At 44.5% G+C, this 15,739-nt stretch overlaps 1 protein-coding gene and 2 pseudogenes across 1 annotated transcript; 1 reads left to right on the top strand and 2 right to left on the bottom strand.

The window, feature by feature from the left end:
• Window positions 1–6,312: 6,312 nt before the first annotated feature.
• LOC120426635 (uncharacterized) lies at window positions 6,313–8,262 on the top strand. The gene has a single exon (XM_039591425.1). The coding sequence runs from the start codon at window positions 6,313–6,315 to the stop codon at window positions 8,260–8,262; it is 1,950 nt and encodes a 649-aa protein (XP_039447359.1).
• A 308-nt stretch (window positions 8,263–8,570) lies between these two features.
• On the bottom strand, window positions 8,571–11,071 carry LOC120426634 (uncharacterized; annotated as a pseudogene).
• Window positions 11,072–13,309: 2,238 nt separating this feature from the next.
• Window positions 13,310–14,800, bottom strand: LOC120426633 (40S ribosomal protein S14-like; annotated as a pseudogene).
• Window positions 14,801–15,739: the final 939 nt, after the last annotated feature.

The following is a 15,739-nucleotide window of genomic DNA, read 5'->3' on the forward strand; positions in this document are numbered from 1 at the left end:
ATGTTTTCTTAGACAAGAAAAAATAATAAAATACTTTCTCGCACCCCCTAGTCGATTTACTGAAAAAAGTCACTTTTTTGAACAAATTTTCTAAAATCGCTTGGAATCAATACAAAAACTGATTCGATCTAGTGAGTTTTATCTTCAAATTCAATATCAATATTGGACCAAAACCTACACCCAAAACTGGCAGCGCTAGTCCGAGAGAATGATGGTCTCGAGTCGAGAGAATAGTGGTACCATTCACGGACGCAGAGAACACAGCTCGAGATGGGCGATAGAACTATTCTCTCGAGGTTCATTTGCAAAAAAAGTTCATCCGTCGAACAAAAAACCAAAAGTGTCGACAACGGGAATCGAACCAGAGACCTTTGACAAACCAATCCAATGACTTAGCTGCCTCGGCCACCACAGCTTGGTGACCAAGGAGAAGTCAGAAGTCGATGTATGACACTTGTTGGAGATTTATTGATTCAACTAACGAATGAACTCATTTGTTATGATGGTGTGAGTTGGTACCATTATAGGCAAGAAAACCGTGACGTAGCAAATGAACTCAAAGAACTCAGTATTCATTTTGTGAGTGCCATTTGAGTGGTTTGACAGGTGTCAAATCGGGACTTAGCATTTTTTTTTTAATTTGAATTTGCTTCCGATTGCGCGAAACGTCATAACCCGAGCATTTTTTCCGTATTAGTGCCCGTGTGCTTGTCCGTGCTTCTGGCCGTGATCGTGTACGTGCACCTGACCACGTAGGTACCTCTTCCTGGTCGTTCCCGTGGTCGTGCTCTAGACCATGTCCTTGTCCGGACTCCTGCCCGTGTTCGTGCCCGTGCTTCTGGCCGTTTTCGTGTCCCTGGCCGTGTAGGTGCCTGTTGCTGGCCATTCCCGTGGCCGTGTCCTTGACGTGTTCCTGGCCGTGTTTGTGTCCATGCGAAACGGAACAACCGGAACAAAATTATAATTTTAAATGCTAAGTCCCGGAACTGACACCTGTCAAAAAAGTTCATTCGGTTGTTTACCTTTGAGGTTAAGTTCCGAGCTTTTCTCCTTAATTCTATCGATTTTGGCACTGAGCCCTCAATAAATTTTGAGAGAACGATTATCTCGACTCTGAATTTTGGGTGTAAGTTTTTGGACTCTCCCAGGCGGATTTATGTCGAAAAAATCGCATTTTTTCGAAAAAAAATTCAGAAATGCTCATTTAATTTAGGGTAGCCTATTTTTCCCAGGAAAACCAATACATGCAGTCTGTAAGAAATTTCATGGCGAACATTTTACCCTCTGAGAAAATGCAATTTCGACACTCCAGAGCTGAGATATTTGAGTTTTAGTGAGAAAAAAAGTGCCAATTTTCAAAATTTCTCAGAATTCAGAAGCAAGGCCTACTAATTACACGATGTTGCAAGCATGTGTCGCAAAGGTCAGGGTATGAATCTGAAATCAAATTTCGTGTAAACAGTGATGTTTTTAGCTACGTGTTATTTGCGTGATTAATTCGCTGCATTTTAAATTGCTTGCAAGTTCGGTCATACTTTTCTCGGTTTTCGTACCACTTTGATTGATATTTTACTCAAATATCTCGGCTCTGGAGTGACGAAATTGCATTTTCTCAGAGGGTAAAATGTTCGCCATGAAATTTCCTACAAGCTGCATGTATTGGTTTTACTGGGAAAAATAGGCTACCCTAAATTAAATGAGCATTTCTGAATTTTTTTTTCGAAAAAATGCGATTTTTTCGACATAAATCCGCTTGTGAGAGTTCAAAAACTTGGGTTTTGGTCCAATATTGATAGTGCATCTTAATCTATGGACAAAAACCTATCGTTTGAAGATAATACTCACTAGATCGAATCAGTTTTTGTATTGATTCCAAGCGATTTTAGAAAATTTGTTCAAAAAAGTGACTTTTTTCAGTAAATCGACTAGGGGGTGCGAGAAAGAATTTTATTATTTTTTCTTGTCTAAGAAAACATTGTTCCTAACATCATAATCTATCATTTAAGAAGTGAGCACCTGAAATTCCTCGACATGACCTCAAAATGGGACAGGCTAGTATACATGATTTTGAATTTGATTTGAAATACCCTTTTTAACGATCCGTGGTATGCGACCTGTTGCAATGTTATGATAATTCAGCACGAGTCAAGCACTACGACGAGTGCTGAAAAACTTGAGGTTTGAAACGAATAACATTATAGCATAACAAAATGTTTCAATAATACAATAATACATGATTATAATAAAAGTTACGTGAAGTCAGACAATGCATTGGTAGTGACAGATTCGCACCATAGGGTTTATTGTCACTTATCAAATTGAATTTTGCCAAATCAATTCTCTAGAAGTCCAGGGTAATTAATTACCTACGCATTGCTATAGTCCCATTGATAGATGAATACAACGCCCGGTAATCCAGCTGACTCTTCATTCTCGAAGGCAAACACTATAAATTGTTTGCCAAACGAAGCCAACCCGGGCGTCGTTGACTTAATTACCGAGAGACTGTCCACCGAAAGCAGTCGACATTCTTTGTCGTATTCGGCTTGGTTGGTGCCGCTCCCAAAATCCAGACCGGAATGAAATATTGCCAGCCGCACGCGGTAAATCCAAGCCCCTGATGGTCTCGTCCCCTTAAAGCAAATGGTTCCCCGAGGGAAGGCCTGGGCCTTTTGTGTGATTGTCGCTGGCTACCAACAAATCTTCTGGCTGGTGTGGAACGGCAAATTTATTATTTTTCGTTTTTTGAATTATTGCTCACTTCCTGCAGTTAACACTGTCGAATTAAATTAGAAGCTAATGAATCTGATACCTGCTGACGCTGCTGCTGGGTTTGAGCCCCGAGACCACTTTTGTGTACATCGAACCCACCGAGGAGTGCAAGAGGGGAACCCCTCCCCAGGAAGCTAAAGTACTACTGGATTTGTTGCTCACCATTGTGCTGTGAATGGAAATGAAATTCGGAAAGAATGGGAAGGAAAATGGAAACACTTTCCGCTATCATAATTCATTTCTGATGGTGTACCTTTGTGTGTACCAGATTTCAGCTTGTGTTGGTCTTTGGGACAAAGATTTATGACCACCGAGAAATTGGTGTCGGCGCACTCGGCCAACAACGGCAGCGGCGGCGGCAGAGTGGATACACCTGGAGCAGATCAAACGGGGTTTGAGGAATCGGTGAAATGGCTTCAATTAAGAAATTTAAGGAAACAATATGCTATCTCAATCAGGACAGGAGAATAGGAAGTTAATTGATGTATTGGTAAAAATGTATGAAATAAAAACAATCTTCGAAATGAGGACTTCAACTTCAGCTCCACTTCATCTCCGAAATTCATGCTCACTTATGAAATTTGTTGTGACCCGTCAACTGATACAAATCAAGATAGCAGTATTAAAGCATTTAAAGGCATTTGTTTTGGGAATGTCCAGAAGTTTGGTTCCATTTGGTTGCCGGATTCCCGAGTCATAATTAAAAATGTTCAAAGGTTAAAGTGCGTGCGACAAGACAGCACAACAACGACAAATTGGCACAGATACCTATAATAACCCAAATCACAGTGTTTCGCTTGTGGAACAGGGTGTCATTTTTCTGGGTACACTTTTTTAGATACGTGATAAATCTGTGCTGTACACAAGTTCCAAGAATGTATCTTTTCATAAAGTTACTTAAAATACTCAAAACCCCCACGGGACTAACAACAGCGCCTGTAGTGGTGCATCTCTTCCTGATTATTTACAACGTTCCTTCGAACGAGACAGCGGCGGCGCGGCACGATGACCGCCACCGAAACATTCCAACCAGAAAGCGTCATAAATCAATCCCAAAGCGGGTCGGCCTGAAAACCGTCGTCGTCGTCCCATTTTCAGCTCTACAAGACGTAATTGATTACCACGTCGTTCTCCAATGACACCAACCAACAGCTCAACAACGCAACGGCAGCTCCGTCGCCATGCCAACAGAGCTAAGCGGGTAGAGGGGAAGACCGTTGATGCACCGCTGCCATTACCATTATGAACTCATTAACTAACATGTCATTTCACTTCGTTAATGTACCTTATCTCTCTCCCAGTTTTCTCAGCCAGTGTCGTGAATGTTCCTGGGAGCTGAGCCGGGCTATGTAGAAGCTGTCGGCAATTTCACAGCAGACCCATAAATTTATGAATTGAACATCCGGTTTCACTCACTCGTTTAGCCACTTGGCGGCTGTTTTACGGTTTACTGTCTTTCTTCACCCCGGCCCGGCCAAGCAAAGTCAACGCAGCTTGAGTGGTGGTTGGACGGGTGATGACTCCGACTCCGACTCTGACTCCCTCGTCCGTCCGCTTAGTCATAGGCTCAGCTTGCAGAGGCAGGCTGGCTGACTGGCGGGTTGGACTTGTCACCATGACAGCCCAAGCGCAGCAGTCTTCTGACATGAAAGCCGTACCCGGATAGCGAAGGCTTCAAGAAAGATAAAGTGCGTTGAAGGCCATTCTGGAAACACTTGAAAGCCTCCTCCAAATCATCAGAAAAGGGTCGCCGCCGCCGCCGTTCTCACACCCGGTTGCCGGCAACGACAGAGGAAGCATTTTCGGTTGGCGTGTTTATATAATGTTTAAATTAGAATTAGGTCTAAAATAATAAATATTATGATCACAACCGCCGACAGAGGACCGGAGAAGCAGACAAGTAACATGTTACGCTCCGGCATAAATATATAATTTATCACCCGCTCTCACGTTCGTTTGAAGTAAGCGAGAACAGCGCGGGGCCATAACGAAGATTAGTGTCCGGTCCGGGTCCGGTCCCGGATTGGCTGGTCAACGGAGACGCAGACGACGCAACGGGGAGAAAATCCAAAGAACAGAAATGCATAATAAATAAAGTAATCAAGCAGTAAAATAATATATTACTTAAGTGATACAAGGCGGCATGTTGACTCGCTTAAATGGGATAATCGTCGCCGTCAAAGAAAGCACCACCCGCATAAACGAGAACCTTAAAAAAACTTTGTGTTAAATGGTTTTCTCACCATTTCAGAGATCGTAATCACTATTTGAAAAATGGTAAGAAAACCTTAAAAATACCATATCGGAAATGGTACCCTACCATTTTTCATAAAGTTCGACCATCTGAATTGAGGGTGGTTAGCAACGGTAACCTTAAAAATTCCCGAACAACGTTTCGTCAAATTACCATTTGTGTAATGGTAAAAATAAAGTTAATTTTCGCGTAAAAGCGACCTTTTTCCATCGGTTTTTACTATTTCAGAAATGGTTTTTAAATGGTATTTTAAGGTTTTTCTTACAATTTTTAACCTTGCGTCTACTATTTAAGAAAGGGTTTGTAAATGGTTTTTTAGGGTTTTTCTTGCTATTTTTACCTAGCGCTACTATTTTGGAAATAGTTTTCATATGGTTGTTTAAGGTTTATCCTACATTTTTTCCCAGTTTCACTATTAGAGAAATAGTTTTCAAATGGTAATTTAAAGTTTATCATGCAAATTTACTACTTTTTGAGAAATAGTTTTGAAATGGTTTTTAAAAGTTTTTCTTACATTTTTTACCTACCTATTTTTTACAGAATTGTTCACTTTTTGACGGATGGTTCACAACAATAATATTTGAACTTAAGCGGCGATGTCGATTCTGTTTAGTTGATCATACTGCCAAAATCGTCCAAATCTGAAAAAAGTAAGAAGAAAAAATCACAAAGTATCAAGTTGAATATAAAATTCAAATATAATATGTGTTGGACGAGTTGAGAAATGATGTGCACCTTCTGTGCAAAACTTTACCTAGTTTTCATAGCGTTTAAATTTTCCGTGTACCTAAATGTCACAAATAATAAAGAAACAGAGTTTAGCGTGTAACCGAAAAAGTAAGACGCGCGTTTTTGACTCGATCCGACTGCGGAAGAAAAATCGGGAAAAAGGCCGCGAAAAATACAGTCCACTCGACGGAAACGGAAACATTGTGGTCCTACACGAGCCGGATGCTGAAGTAGTGGTCCGGGCGCGAAGGTTGACGGATTTCGACGGGAAATCCGACTGAACGCGGTCGACGTGTCCGTGTGTGCGCGTGTGTGAGACGTCGAGGGCGTAGCACCCACGCCGTGAAAAAGTGCGCCAGTGTTGGTGGAAGACCGGAGAAGTGCTCCGGAAGACCGGAAAAAGGTTCCGGAAGATCGGAAAAGGTTCCGAAGACTGGACAAGTGGTCCGGAAGTGACGGAGAAATCCGAATCGTTCGCGTGCGTGGCCGACGTGTCCGCGTGTGAGAGTGGTTGTGGGGCGTCGAGGCGTAGCACCACCTAGCGACGGGCATGGAAAATGCTGAGAACGCCCAAAGGTGGTAAGAAGAAGACGCCGAAGAAGAAAACTCCCGCGAACAGTGCGAAAAAAAGTGACGCTCGAAAGAGCGAGACGAAAGACGCAAAAGAAGTGAAAGTGGTTCCGGTGACGCCGATTAGCGAGCAGCTCCAAGAACAGCGCCGAAAAGAGGAAGCGCGGAAGATGGAGGAGCAGCTGAAGGTGCTGATGCGGCAGCGGGACGCGGTGGCGGAAAAGCTGGAGCGGGTGAAAGCTGCGATCAGGACGACCCCGGAGCAACCGAACCAACACCTGAAGAATCTGCACTTCCTGAAGTTGCAGTTGAAGACGGTGGAGGCCTGCTACGGGGAGTACAACGCGTTCCAGAACCAGGTCTACGGACTGGTTCTTACACCGGATGAGGAGAAGCAACATCGAGCATGCTACCTGAAGTTTGAGGCGCTGCACAACAATCTGACGATCCAGCTCAACGAGTTGATAGAGAGGCTTTCGAAGCCGAGCGTCGCGCTCGTTCCGGCGGTTCCCGCGACTGCGGTTGCCCCGCAGTACCTGCCGCCCCTCAGCGTGCCCCTACCGAAGTTCGACGGCACTTACGAGAACTGGTTTTCGTTCAAGTGCATGTTCAGGAGCGTGATGGACCGGTACCAGGGTGAGGCTCCGTCGATGAAGCTGTACCATCTACGGAACTCGTTGGTCGGCAGGGCAGAAGGCGTGATCGACCAAGACATCATCAACAACAACGACTACGAGGCAGCGTGGGCTCTCTTGGTGGAAACATACGAGGACAAGCGAGTGATAATCGACAAGCACATCGAAGCTTTGTTCAATCTGCCGAAGATCACAAATGACGACGCCGTCGCGTTCCGGAAATTGATTGACACGTGCGTCAAGCACATCGAGGCGTTGAAGAATCTTCAACTTCCTGTCGACGGATTGGGTGAGCAGATGCTGATGAACCTGCTTGCAGCACGGATGGACAAGGAGACGCGGTTGGCGTGGGAATCGCAATGGAAGGCCGGCGAGCTACCGACGTACGCGGCCACGATCGCGTACCTAAAGGAGAAGTGCCGAGTTCTGGAGGTGGTGGAACAGTGCAGTGTGACGGTGGAAAAAGTGACGCCGCACAGATCAGTAGCGATGCTGATAGCTGGTACGCAGAAGTGTTCCGTATGCAACCGGCAACACGGCTTGAACGGGTGCGAGCAGTTCAAGGGAAAATCCGTCAACGAGAAGTACAGCCATTTGCGGAAATGTGGGTTGTGCTTCAACTGTTTGAGGAGAGGACATCGCGTGGCAGCATGTACGTCTACGAACACCTGCAAGATCTGTGGCAATCGGCATCACACAATGCTGCACACTGGTGGAGTGAAGAAGCAGATGGTCGTTCCGATCTCGACGGCGCCAGTTACGTCGAAGCCAATGGACAAACGCCGCACTCGACCTGCCAGGAAACAGACCCTTCTCTCGACCGCCGTAGTACTCGTCGACGGTGGAAGCAGCGGCCCGCACTTGTGTCGAGCGCTGATAGACTCGGGATCGCAAAACCACTTCGTCACGGAACGGTTTGCCGACAAACTGGCGATCAAGAAGGAGCGCGCCGACTACCAGGTCAGTGGTTTGCACGACTTTAAGACGAGGATCAGCAGCCTGATCCGAGCGACGGTTAAGTCTCGCGTTGGCGATTTCTCGACCGAGCTGGAGCTGTTAGTCACTCCGAGTATAATTGATGACCTGCCGCCGGAATCGATCGACATCACAAGCTGGAACTTACCGCCGAACATCAAGCTCGCTGATCCGGGGTTCAATTCGGCAGGCCAAATCGATATGCTGCTGGGAGCAGAATTGTTTTGGAACCTGATAAGGTCAGGTAGGATCACGCTGGCGGAGACCCTGCCCTCGCTCAGGGAAACTGAGTTGGGATGGGTTGTCGGCGGTGTGTTGAAGCATTGAAGCGGCAGAGGAGCAGGAAGCGAGGATGGAGGTTTGAAATGCAGTCATTTCAACGTGGGGAGGATGTTGGACGAGTTGGGAAATGAAGTGCACCTTCTGTGCAAAACTTTGGTTTGTTTTCATAGCGTGTAAATTTTCCGTGTACATTCAAATGTCACAAATAATAAAGAAACAGAGTTTAGCGTGTAACCGACAAAGTAAGACGTGCGTTTTTTACTCGATCCGACTGCGGAAGAAAAATCGGGAAAAAGGCCGCGGAAAATACAGTCCACTCGACGGAAACGGAAACAATATGTACTTATCTGATTATTCAGATTGATTGATGCCAATCGTTTGTTCGCTTGGTCGCATCCTCGGCGGAACAATATTGTCGGCCCGCTGCCGGCAAAATCTCTTTTGATTACCGATCGAGTTCTCCAGCACCAGCTGTTCCGTTTTTATCAAGTTCTCCACGGCGCTGAAATGATCAACAAGAAAAATATAAACAAAGTATTTGGTAAATCAAATGATTTGTTTGAAAATTATACCTGCGCACAAAACGTAAACAACAACCAGCCGCACAAACGTTTCACATCAGACTGTTTTTGCCTGCGCAGTGCGCTTGCCTGCGAAAGAGCAGGTAACGGATCGTAGCGAGAGAAGAGAAAAGAGAGAGCGCGCAAGGCAAATTTAATTTTGCGTTGAATCCAAAATGTTGTTAACTACTAAATTGATTTAGAAGTACAAATATTGCCTAAAGAAATGAAATTAATAAACAATAATTTAAGACATGAGATTATTCAATCTGCATTCATAGGAAGGCGAGCCCTTGCGTTTGTGAAAATTGCGCGTCCTTTGATGGTTGGCGTAAATTATGCGAAACCAAGAATAACGGAGGTTCTGAAACTCAATTTCGTAGGGGTAAACGCCCTATTTGTATAAAATATCACACTACACCTCCACATCATCGATTCCGTTGATGCTAGAGAACCGAACCGTAATTCCGCTGGTCAATCTAACCGATCTGACACAGTGCAAGCAGCAGCTCTAAGAAGGGTTGCCTTTGCGAATATCTTCTTTCGATAGCAGAGAGCGGTCCAAACGAATTTACTAACTTCCGCTCATCACACTTGGAACATTCCGTCATCTGGGGCGAATCGGGACTACAGTCGAGACCCAGCGCTGCCATAGTGATACAATCACTTGCGAAAACACCGCTGTCATTCAAACAACGCGAGTCCAAGACGAAACAGCTGAAACACTTACTGCCGGATCCTGTGACTTAATCTCGCCGGCTTCTTTTCATCCACCTCGTTCTCTTCACTACGGCGACAGGAAGTCCTTCTGGTACATTCAAATCGTCCTTTGTAGTCTTCCTCTTGGATGATCTCGTACAGATCGAGGCAGAAAAAAGTCCTCATGTCGGTGATCTGCAGCAGAATACGACGCGAAACGTCCAGATTGAACATCAGTCCACCTTGGTACTCGTCAGCGGCGCTCACATAACCCAGTCAGATTTCCAGCCGGTTCTGCAGAATGAGCTTCGGCGCGGACGGATCACCGCCATAATCCTTCTTGTTGACCTTGTCTATCTCCTGCTCCTTCAAGTCCATTACGTTCAACAGAAGCGAGGAAATCTTCATCTGCAGACTCTTGTCCGGGTTCTTTTCCTAGTACTCATCCACCAACGGTCGCGACGTGTTGGAAACGTCCGCCCGCGAGGGTTCCAAAAATCCGTTGATCAAATCCACACAGAATCGGAACCGCTCCTCGACGTCACCCACCAACCGCTCAAAGATGGCCATAATCGTCTTCACCTTGCCCTCTCCAAGATCGCCGCAAGCCAACATTTCCGCCAGCACCTTCTTTAAGTTCTCCCGACCGACCTCGTCACCCAAATCATACGACGCCATAATCTCCAGCAGCACCTGCATCATCGACTGGAAGTACATCTTCTGCACTGCCCACCATTGAAAAAACGGCTAATATCCACTTTTGGCAAAAACGAGATATTAGCACCAGGTGGTAGAGGATGTTCCAACGCATCTCCTGGAATATGAATTTCACTGAAATAGTGTTTAGACTTGGCTGCCGATGCGAAAAACCAAACGGCTAATATGCCACTCTTATGGGAAATTACCTTGACGGAGATTTTGTGACAAATACTAAAACTCGTTTTTCTCGGAATACTTGATTTGGCATAATAGCCGAATTTTCAATTATGGGCAGTGCAGCTTGTCCGTCGTCATCGACGGATCGTACGCCAGCTGCCGGATGTAGTTGCACAGCGTCGGCGTGTCCGCAAAGCTGCAACAGAGCAACGTTATTGTAACAGTTTAGATAGATTCCCTGAAAAACTCACGTCTTGATGTAGTTGCAAAACGCCGTCAGATCCACCATGTACGCGTCCAGCTCGTCCGAATCGGTGTGCTGGAGGAACTCGAGTAGCGCCTGCCAGCAGATGGCCGTCTCGATGGTGAGGTTCCCCGCGCAGCCCGAGCATCGTTGTGGCGTCGTTGATGTGTTACTGCGAGAAAATTGCTTACTTAAACAAAACTTACCTTTTACAAATGTTTTGAGAAACTCACGTAAAGATCTCCCCCAGCGCAAGCTTGGCCGTCTTCGCGAACCGTTCCATCTCCTTCTCGTCCGCGTAGATTTTGAGCGCCTTCACGAACGCCACATAATTCTTCTGGTACGACTCGAACCACTGCGGAATGAGCACGTTCTTGACGACCCGCTGCTCCTTATCCGAGTGGTCGTTCAGACCCTGCTCAAGGAAGGTCAACCGCTGGGCCACTTTGTACTGCTTGACCGGGTAGCTGCTCATCTGGATGTACGTGTGCCGCCGGACGCGTTCGTCAACGTCCCAGAGGCGCTCGAGGATGTACGGAATTGTCCGGTATTTGCGACCCAGCGACGTTATGACCGTCGCAAATCGGCGACACGTCCGACTCCATGTGGAATATGTATATGCGGAACACGTCGTCTTCCGGATTTTCCGGGCTTTGCAGACGTTGCAGGGCCAACACGGCTTGGACGCGAACCGACGGGGTCATGTCCCGCATTCGTTCTAGATGGTACTTTAGAATCCGATCGCAGATGTCATCGTCCAGCGGTGCCTCCGGTCCCGCGTTCAGGACCATGTTTACAAACTGACAGATCCGGAATCGGACGATCGCGTTTTGGCTGATTTTTAGACAGCAGGAAATCAAAGATGGCCATGATCAGCGGGTGGTTTCCTCCTGCTCGCACTAGATCGGTACGGCGATGAAGGTTGCGCACAACTTCAGGTGACAAAGGTGTTGCCCACTTCAAGACACATTGGCGCTTTCAGCGATTGGATAAACGACCCATAAACGTATCGTGAGGCATCTGGAAACAAGCATAACATTTTCAAGAACCGGTTGAATGCGAAAAAAAACTCATTACACAAACCTTCTGATACAAATCCTTCAGCTATTTTTATCAGATTTGGATGATTTTTTACATCCTTTTACCCATTCAAAACCGTTTCAATCGGTTCGAAGTTGAACTGCGGCTTCTCCGGGGACACCACCTTTATTTTACGCTTCCGCGGCAGCATCTTTCCTTTACGGGATCACAAATCGGCAAAAGAAACACAATTGAAAAAATGCAAAATTCTCGGGCAGATTGATAACCGACGTGCGACGCAACCCGATGATGCTTCCATCTGATTCTGGGGTTGTTTTGCTGTTGAGCAATTTGCGCCGCTCCGTTTTGGGTTTGTCTTCTCTTTTTTGAATTTTGTCCAACTGTCAGTTGGTTCTGTTGCAGCGGTACGGGCGGACAGGGTTGGCAGAAATGGGGTTCTGAACAGTAATCTGTAGCAAAGTGATGGGAAATCTGCAAAGACGGCTGAAGACGAAGATAAAAATCTCAACTTTTTTTTATTTGGTCCTTTAAACATATGAAAGACAATAGCATATAGGACCTTTTCAAAAAAACTCTGTAAATCTGACTTTTAGCCTTGGTTAACCGTAAATTTTTAGTTTGAATTTGACCAACCAACGGGATACAATAGGGTCCTAAAGCCCTACACTCAAAATCAGAAGTATCCCTCAAAAGGGTACTTTCAATCCTCAAATAGGATACTTTCTATCCTTTTTTAAAGTTCATCCGGCGTCACCCTTTTAAAAGGGTATGAAAAAAAAGGGTGACGACGGGTGAACTTGAAAAAAAGGATACTTTTTACTTTGAGTGTATGTAAATGTTTCTGTACAATGATAAAAAACACTTTTAAAGACCATATCTGATCACTTTTTATCATTGTAGTGCAAAAAAAAATTGACGAGACAACATTTTTTCTATGGATCAACTATAGACTAAAAAAAAAGACTAACCACTTCTGGAGTTTTTTTTTTTTTTTTTGAAAAGGTCCAATAAACCAAATTTTCAGTTTTTGCTTTTTGGGTGTTTTGTAATTTCGCTGACTCAAGGCGGTTTCAAAAACACCCAAAAAGCAAAAAATGGAAATTTGGTTTGTTGGACCTATTCAAAAAAAACTCCAGACTTCGAGCATTTTTTTTTCAAAAAATATATATTTCTAGAGTTTTTTTTGAAAAGGTCCTATAAACAAAATTTTCAATTTTTGCTTTTTGGGTGTTTTTAGAACCGCCTTGAGTCAGGGGTATTCAAAAACACCCAAAAAGCAAAAAGTAAAAATTTTGTTTATAGGACCTTTTCAAAAAAAAACTCGAGATTTAATTATGACTCATGCGCTGTAAACTGAGTGAACCACGATGAACCGCATCGGCTTGCCCCCCGTATGACCCGATTGGCTTGGCAGCGCTTCTTTTCTCAATTCCGTTTTGCGCTGATTTGCGCGCGCGTTCGCGTCGAGTTTGTTTTTGTTTCGAAAACCTCAAAAAAAAATGCAAATTAAAGAGCAAATGTGTACGTTGACGAATATTCCCTTCCTACTTAGGAATGTGGCGATGTGGCCGTAAAGGATTGAACATTATGCTGGAAAATACAGGTAAGTAATTTTTTCAAGTGAAGATTCATAAATTTGCTGATGATGTTTCTTTGGGATTTTCTCACAGGTTACGAGAAAAAAACCGATGGGAGCCTGCCTAAGTCGGGACGAGCGGAAGTGAAATCATCCGGGGACTCCTGAAAGCCCAACAGGAAGCCAAGGGTATCTCCCGCCTTGTTTACATAATTGCCGTCGTGCCACACGAAGCGAAACCAATTTGGCTCCCAAAATTGAAGGCCAAGTTGATCTGGACCGCGAGTGGAATCGCCGTCGCCGCAGTCATGTGCAAGCCGCACCGGTTACGACCCGAAGTCGATGTGCGCTATCCGAGCCCGGGTGGAGCAGCTTAAGCTGCTTGTCGGATGATTATCTAGACTATTTTTTCGGAATTTGTACGACGCCCTGTCGGGACAAACGAGCTCGAGCGCGGAGGAAGCGGTTCAGTATTCGGGAAAGTCGCACACCAAGTGCATCGGGAGATCGATTGAGACGCGACCGTTTTTTTTTTGAATCGCCATTTGTCAGATTTGTTGGCTTACGGATGTACGTGGCTGGGGATTCAGTAGATTGTTTATTTTTCCAAATCGCTTTCCGGTAGACCGGTCGATCGTACAGGTTGGCAATGCACCGGATCTTCACCCGCTGTTACAAGTGAAATTGGAAAATCGCACAGCGCCACAAAAATACCAGCCCAAGCACTCTATCTATACAGACGACTGCGGTGACCTTCCGACGGGTTGAATCCGACCGTCGGCGGATAGGCGCCACCTCCTTGATGTGACCAATCTTCATCGACGAAAGGGCCAAGAAATGAATCGCCGATTGGGGACCCGGTCCCAGAGAATTGGTGCGGGTTTCGCCAGGTTCACGCAGCTCGATGTGCAGCGCTGTGATTCCTTCTTCCTTGACCTTCATGCCGCCGATGACGGCGAGATGGTTTCCTTGCCGAGCAGATCCGTGACGTGGACAAAGGTGTCGTTAAAGCTGGCGTAGAAGTGGGTCACTCCGAACACTATCTCGCCCTCGCGGACTTGCAGTCCAAGGGAAACCTGGACCTCCTACTTGTTATTGTTTTGTTCTTGGGGGGTGGAATCGCAGCTAGAAATTTTTCGCTTGCGACAAGAAGAGCTGTCAACGCAACTTTTTCAGATGATTGCTGGTCAGTTCCATATCGCCCAACTGTGCTGCAGGTACACATAGATCACGGAACATGTACGGCGTTGGAGGTACCCAAACGTAATGTTCATAATTTGCTCTTTGTTTTGTGGAAAAAAAAACTTTACAAATCGTAACTATTTTTTTAAATAATTATTTTATGTTTCTATATGGTACTTGCGTATCGAGATGAACCATTTGAACTTTGAAATAATCTTATGATATACGATAACCATTTGAGTAAACATCCTCAAATAGTTTTTTAAAGTCATCAAGAAAATTGTTGACCATTACAAACATTCAAATAACTCTATTACTAATGGTAACCATTTGATAAATAGTCATGAAGGTCCGCCAGTTGAACCATTTGAACATTAAAATTACCTTATGATTTAGGGTAACCATTTGAGAAAACATCTGCAAATAGTTTTTTAAAGTTATCAAGAAAATTGTATACCATTACAAACATTAAAATAACTCTATTACTTATGGTGACCATTTGACAAACAGTCATCAAGGTCCGCCAAATAACATTATTACAAATGGTGACCATAATTCATAAGGTTGTTTTAAGGTCCTCACTAGAATTCATATAGTTTTCGTTTATCCGGGCACTGGGTTGAGTTTGGTTTTCTCAAGCCGAGCTCGAACAGCCATAAATGAAAAATTGACTTTGGCGTTGCGCGCGAGATAAGGAGATGGATGGAGGAAGCTGTGAACCAATAGTCACTCTTTTGTCGGTATTTTAGGAATAGTGGTGGCCATCCGTTTTATCGAAAAACATTTTTTATTGAACTCGCATAAATATTCCTGAGATGAACATACTATGTAAACATTGGTATACAGTCTAACATAAATACACAATTTTCGTGTCTCTAAGACCAGGCATCTCAGTGAATTTTTCTCGATGAATCTAAATCTGAGTATAGATTTGCAATTTTTTACCTACACTCTTTTGTAAAATTTCATCACGTTACAGCAAAGTCTTGTACATTTTTGAAAATATCACGTTCTTGTAGGAAATAATCAACACACCATGAAAAATTTAAATTTAGTTGATTGGCTTTGCCTATTTATCAACACAATTTTTTGAAAATGTCTATTTTGGAGAGATTATAAGAATATGATTTTTCCAAAAATTTAAATGAATCATAAAGGGATTACAAAAGCTACTCAATATCATAGAGATCATTTGTAAATTAAATGTTGTACAGTTTACTCTAGCAACGTTGCATTAACTGCAGAGAGGATTCTGTGAACGGATCACATTTCACAGAATAAACAGCGGAGGAAGGATGCGTGGACATACCGTCGAAACGCTCCGGATCAGTTATGTAAGTGTTT

Source organism: Culex pipiens, chromosome 2 (assembly GCF_016801865.2).
Source record: "Culex pipiens pallens isolate TS chromosome 2, TS_CPP_V2, whole genome shotgun sequence".
NCBI classification, from domain to species: Eukaryota; Metazoa; Arthropoda; class Insecta; order Diptera; family Culicidae; genus Culex; species Culex pipiens.